Source organism: Petaurus breviceps, unplaced genomic scaffold (assembly GCF_028583685.1).
Source record: "Petaurus breviceps papuanus isolate PSGF00001 unplaced genomic scaffold, PetGlider_PUasm1.0 186, whole genome shotgun sequence".
Taxonomy (NCBI): domain Eukaryota; kingdom Metazoa; phylum Chordata; class Mammalia; order Diprotodontia; family Petauridae; genus Petaurus; species Petaurus breviceps.
The window spans coordinates 13,171,750-13,178,525 of NW_027185798.1; the positions used below are offsets into that span (position 1 = coordinate 13,171,750).

General features: G+C 50.2%; 1 protein-coding gene across 1 annotated transcript in view; it reads left to right on the plus strand.

Moving 5' to 3' along the window:
* The first annotated feature begins 526 nt into the window (after window positions 1-526).
* The window catches only part of GALNT17 (polypeptide N-acetylgalactosaminyltransferase 17), a 429,974-nt gene continuing 423,724 nt past the window's right edge, over window positions 527-6,776 (plus strand). The window contains exon 1 of the mRNA XM_069089547.1: window positions 527-1,432. Within this exon, the coding sequence (XP_068945648.1) occupies window positions 1,195-1,432 (238 nt within the window). The 5' untranslated portion in view covers window positions 527-1,194. The remainder of the gene's footprint in view (window positions 1,433-6,776) is intronic.

Sequence of the window (6,776 nt, forward strand, 5' to 3'; positions counted from 1 at the left end):
TCGGAGAAGCCGGGAGCTGGGAGACAGCAGGAGCTCGGCGGCCGCCGCTGCCGCTGCTGCGCCGGCTGAGGACGCGGAGGAGGCAGAGGAAGGGGCCGGTGCCAGCGCCTCTGCCGGCCCCTGGAGCCCGTCTGGAGCTGCGATGGGCGCAGCGGCTCCGCGCCCCTAGCTCCGCCGCCCCCCGCCCGCCCGGCCACCCAGGGTCCCAGCCCGCGCCGCGCCGCCGCGGGCTCCCCCCCTTTGCCGCAGCGGCGATCGGACTGCGTGGGTCCATCGGGAGCCTCGCCGACTTCCTCCCGGAGCTCGGGGCTAGCTCCGACTCTGCTAGGCGCTCCAGAGGGGCGCGCGCGCCGGGGCTGGGGGCTCCCGGGGGCTGACCCAGAGCCCTCCTTCCCCTCAGCGCCCTCCAGGGCCCCTGGGGCACCCTCACCCCGCGACGGACGCCCGGACGGCTGGGCTGCTGCGCGCCGGGGACTGCCCCGCGCTGGGGACCAGCTTTCTCGGCGGGGTGCGTCCGAGTTCCTCTCCCTAGGAGGCGGCGCGGCGCGGGGCGGGGACACCCCTGGCAGCGCCCCCTCTCCCCAGCTTGGAGACTTCTGGGCCCCGGGAGGATTTAACAGACGCTTCGGCGGGTTCGGTCCTGTGCCTTGCCATGGAGCGCGCCGGCGAGCGCAGCCGGGGCGGCCCCCGGAGAGCCCAGCGAGCTTGAGAAGCCCCATTCGGGCCCGGCCCGGAAGCTCGACGCCGGGCAGCCGGGGGCCGTTGTCCGGGGCGCTGAACCCGCGGGGACGCCCCTTGGCCGCCGGCCCAAGTTGCGCAGACTGACGGAACTGGGGATTCCCGCCCCCTCCTCGGAGACCCGGAGTTGGAGGACTCAGACCCTCGGCGGGGAAGGCAGCGGGCAGAGCAGCTCAACTTGGCCCTTTGGGGAGCAGTGGCAGCCGGAGGCACCCGGGCGAGCCCTCCTCTCTGTCCGTCCGCCGGGCTGCGGGGCCGTCGGAGCCCCGAGCTCTCGGGGGACCCGAAGTTTGCCCGGTACGCCCCCGCTTCCTGCTCCGTCGCTGGGGAGTCCCCCACCCGGTCCTCGGGGGACGCGTCCTTGAAGGGGCCGGCCAGGGCGCCCCAGGCGCGGGCTCCCGCTCTCGGAGGCGCGGGGCTCGGGGAGCAGCTGAAGCGGTCAGTCCGGCGTGTTTGATGGCTTCACTGAGACGGGTCAAAGTGCTGCTGGTGCTGAATCTGATCGCGGTGGCCGGCTTCGTGCTCTTCCTGGCCAAGTGTCGGCCCATCGCAGTGAGGAACGCGGACGCCTTCCGGGACGTCCACCCCCGGGCCGAGGCTGCCAACCTGAGCCAGCGCGGCCCCGGCCCCGTCCAGGATGGGGTGCTGAAGCGGCTCTCCCTGCTGGAGGACATCGTCTACAGGCAGCTTAATGGTAGGAGAACACCCGCACTCGCATCCCGCAGCCCTGGTACCCAGGCAGCCTGGGCATACATCCTGCAGAGTATCGGGGGGTGGGCTGGGCTTTGCACCTGGCTGCTGGGCAACCCTACCGCCTCCGGGACACCCCGGTTTGGAGGTGGGAGGGTGGCAGTTGGGGGCGGGGAGGGGGCGACTTGCAGTTCGTGCTCACTGCTGTAACTTTGGTTTCATTAGGAAAACGCAGCAGTGTCTGGCATTTGCAATCTTAACGCTGGCCCTGGGTTCCCCTGTGCAGGTCAGGAAATTATCCTTTCCATCAGGAGAGCAGACACTAGGAGAGGTTTGCACCGGCGTGCTGCGTATAGATGGAGGAAATAGCTTTTACCACCAGGCATTATTATGATTATTTATTTCTAGTGAAGTTGGAGGGGGAGGAGGAGGGGCAATCTACAGCTGGGTTTCCTAAACTGGACTCTGTGGATTGATGTGTGTTTGGGCTCCGTGAACTCGCATGTGGGGTAGGGGTAGGGCTAGGGAAAGACATCTCTAATTGAAATTTATCATTTCCTTCAGTGATTTAAATACCTCATTGGGGGAAGAGGGTTCCCCGGTTTCACCAGACTCTCAGAGGGGTCCAGGACAAACACAGCGGTAAAGAATTTGTGATCTAGAGTAGAAAGAGGGCGAGAGTCCTGGAGCCAATGCGTTTTTGTGATAAGCTAGATTAATAGCCCCTCATTTTTCTATAGTCATGTCTGAACAGCTTCTAATTAGAGCCCTTCTCTCCTCTCGTCTGGTGGGGAGAGTTCTATTAAAATACCCACCAGGTCCTCGAGGGGAGTTGCAGAGAAGAGATTGTAGAGGTGTGGGTTGGATTGGGGAAGCAGGAGGAAAAGACTTTGAAAGAGAGGCGAGCCATCTAATTAAAAGGGACAATCGTGAGAAGCTGCCCCATTTAAAAATGTTTCCACCAGCTTTTTCTTAGCATTCAGGTGAGTTTATTCAGGGTGGATCTGCCTGGCCCTGTCGGCCTGGGGACTTCAAAAGGGAGAAGATTTTTGCCTTCTGGCTCTGAATTCTGAGTGTTCAGGATTGGAATCTGAATGCCAGAGGGTCCACAGAATGCTAATGTTAAGTAATAATTAATAATAATGATAGCTAACATTTATATTATGCTTACTATGGGCTAGGCATCCTGCTCATTGCTTTGCAAGCATTGTCTTATTTGGTCCCCCATCCTCCCCACCACCCTGGAAGATAGGCATTATTATTATGCCCATTTTACAGATAAGAAAACTGAGGTAAACCGAGATTAAGTGACTTGTCCAGGGCCACACAGTACCTGGGAAAGAGTATAACTTTGGAGTCCAAGGAAATCGGTTTAAATCCTGCCCCTGACTTCTTGCATGTGTGACTTTGGGCAAGGCTTTTCAACCCTCTAGGTCTTAGTTTACTCATTTGTTAAAAGGAGGGGTTTGACCTCTGAGCTCCATTCTAGGTGAAGTGTGGGTTTTTAGAGGCCCTTGAGTCCAAACCCTTTATTTTACAGATAAGGAAACTGAGGCACAGTGTGATTACATGACTTCTTGGGGGTCACAAATCTAACAAGTTTTTTAAGGCAGTATTTGAACTCAGGTCTTCCTGACTCTGAGTTCAGTGCCCTATCCACTATAGTCTATGATCCTATAACCCCAAAGGGACTGGCTCAGTTTTATTTTGTAGATGACAAAACAGGCCCAGAAAAATAAGTGGTCTGTGTATGCCGGTCCTATTACCTCCAGAATGAAATACAGACTCCTGCCTGGCATTTAAAGCTCTTCCCAATGTGTCTTCTTTCCACCTCTGCAAACCCACTGCACCTCACCCCTCACAGCATTCCTCACCATTTGCTGTGTGTGTGCATGCATAGGCATGTACAAATGTATATTTGTATGTGTGTGTGTGTGTGTGTGTGTGAGTGTCTGTGTGTGTGGTGGGGAAAGTGCTATTAAAAAAATTCCCACCAGGTTCTGGAGGGCAGTTACATACATACGGTTACATACATGGACACCCAACCGTGTATCTATCTATCTACAGATATTTAACACTATAGGACTTAACCTAAATATGTGTGTGTCTATACATTGTCGTTCAGTCATTTCAGTTGTGTCCAGCTCTGTGACCCCATAGGGAGTTATTATTGGCAAAGATACTAGAGGGGTTTGCCATTTCTTCTCCTGCTCATTTGGCAGAGGAGGAAACTGAGGCAAATAGGGTGAAGTGACTTACTCAGGGCCACCCAGCTGGTAAGTGTCTGAGGCTGGATTTGCACAAGTCTTCCTGACTCTATCCACTTTACCATCTAGCTGCCTCTACACACACACACACACACACACACACACACACACACACATACACACACACACACCTCTACAGCATACACAACAGATATATAACTATATGCACATACACAAAATATATAACACTATTGGACTTAGCCTGTATTTATAAAATACACAGAAAGACTATACACACATATACATACAGAGATCAAGTCATGTACTTGTGTGTGTATATATATATTATATTCAGGTCAAGTCATATGCATGTACCCACAAGTCAGATGCTATACAGTCATATAGTAATACATACATAGACACATATAATTTGGAGTTGACCTATGATTGCATTGGTATAGAAAACCCCTGGTTAGGTAAATTTCCTTTTCTAATTCCCTCTCCCAATGCTGGCTTTATTTATACATTATATACACACACGTATATATGTATAAATGTATACAATTTGTACATTTAGAGAATTTTTGAGCTTTGCTCTGGGCCTTGAGATGTTTCATGCTTTGCCCAGGGACATGTGGCCAATCTGTGTGGGAGATGTCTGTCTGTCTACAAAGCTTCCTCTTTCTCATTCTCCAATTTATTTCTATGTCTTTTGTGTTTGTTTGGTGTGTCTCCTGTAGAATATAAACACTTCTAGGACAAGGGTTGATTTTCTTTTCTTTTTTTTGGAGGGGGGAAGGCAGGGCAGTTGGGGTTAAGTGACTTTCCCAAGGTCACACAACTAGTAAGTGAAGAGTTTGAGGCTGGATTTGAACTCAAGTCCTCCTGACTCCAGAGCCAGTGCTCTATTCACTGCTCCACCTAGCTGTCCCCAAGGGTTGGTTTTCATATTGCCTTTTTGTCCCCAGCATCTAGCACCTGGCAGGTGTTTGTTGGATCCAACAGGGTTCTTCCTGTTGGCTTGGAGAGAGTTAAGCATGACTAGATTTGGTCAGCTCTCCTGATTTCCAATTTGTGGCTTATCCAAAGCAAATATTTACCTTTGGGCCTCTATTGAGGGTGTTTCTGGACTGCATTGTCCCTTATTGCTATGCTTACGGCATAGAAGGCTCATTTTAATATTACTTTGAATTGAGTGAAATCCATGATTTCCTCAGCAAGGGGGCCTCTGCGGTGATCCAGATCTATCCATGACTTGGTAGTGAAGTCCTAGGCACGCTGCACCCGGGGGCACCTCGCTGGGGGGAGGATTTGAACCCATGTGGTCCTGGCTCTGAATCCGGCCTCTCCCCACCCTCCCTGGCTGCAGTCAGCTAGGATTAGCCATATTATGATTATTATTTGGTCAAATGGGATTAGACATATTAAGTGTTCTGGGAAAAGAATAATGCCTTAAAAATCCACATGGATGCAGTTTTTGTATTATCCAGGAATCACCGTGGACAGCTGAGATCAGACTGCGCTTGCCTTGCCCCATCTTTGTCTTGCCGCAGACTTAGAAGAGCCAGAGCAACGTCTGGAGGAGGCAGGAAGAGGGCTTTAAGCCTGTGGCATACATCTTTATGCGATGACTCTTTTCAGCAGCATGCCCTCACGAAGCACCGTTTTTATTTTCAAGGCAAGGAGTGAGCCAGTCCAGGATGGGCCCCTTAGAACCACTACTTAATGTTGTCACTTTCCTTGTGCTCAGATCAAGTTTGTTGCCTCTGAGATAGCCCAGCTCTGGCATAGGGTAGTACCTGTTCAAGACAAAACAAAAACAAAGTTAATTTTTTTAAGACTGAGGCGACTTGGTGGTGTAGCAGATAGGGTGATGGACTCTGAGTCACGAAGACCTGAGTTTGAATTCAGCCTCAGATGCTTATTTGCAATGTGAACTGAAGTGGCTTAATCTCTGTCTACCTCAGTTTGCCTGTAAAATGGACATAATAATAGTGCCCACCTCAGGGTCAGGTGGTGAGGACCAAATAAGATATAATGTATAAAGGGCTTTGCAAACTTTAAAGTACTCTATTACGCTATAATTGATAGCTAGAATTGTAAAAATTTAATAGTATTGCACAAAGGGACTTGGTGCCTGGACTCCTCTACTTGCATTGAAATAAGCAATAGCAGAACCTTATTTAACCACAACTAGAACCCTCAGATAACCAGACCTTCAAATGTACTTGACTTTTACAAGAGAGAAAACAAGCTTGCACAGGATTATATATATATTTTTAAGGGAAGTATTTTCTAGAATCAATACACATTTTGTGATTCAATCAGCATCTGGTTTGGAGCCTTGGGCACTTAATAAGTGTTTGTTGAATGAATGAATACATTTTGTACACCTTTTATACTCACCTCTGCGCTTCTGGACAATCATAATTAATGTTCTGAGGCCGCCCCTTAAGGTGCTGCAAGATAGAGTCAGATTGTCAAAGAATGGTTCAATTATCTTCACCGAGCTGGGCTTGCTATGGCAGGCAAGGAAACCCAGGCATTTTTAGAAAGGATTGTCAGCAACTGGGGGTGAAACTCAAGAAGGTTTCTGGTTAATACAGGTTGAGAGAGTGATTAGCTTAGGCCTGACACATAGAAAGTTCTTAAGACATTCTCTCTCTGTCTCTGTCTGTTTTTCTCTCTCTCTGTCTCCCTTTCCCTCTTCATCTCTCTGTTTCTAATCTAACAGTCAACCAACCAATCAGTCTGTCTTTCAAAAGGGCACAATGGTGCAATGGTTAGAGTGATGGATGTGGAGTCAGGAAGGACCTGGGTTGAAATCCTGCCATTCTAGTTATGTGACCCTGGGCAACTCACTAAATTTCCCTGGGCCTCAGTTTCCTCATCTGTAAAATGTGCTAGATGGCCTCCAGTTCCCTTTAAGCTGTAGACCTGTTATGTCTTATGATCTATGATGTGACAAGTGAGATTCAAAGATTAAAAACGATTTATAAGGTCATTCTTTACTATTTTCCTCCTTTTTAGGATTCATTCATTTATTCACCAAACATGTAAAATGTGGTTGGCAAGGGTTCAAGGTTCTAGGCATATGTATCAGCAATGCCATATTCACAATGCCTATAGAGATTACAAATA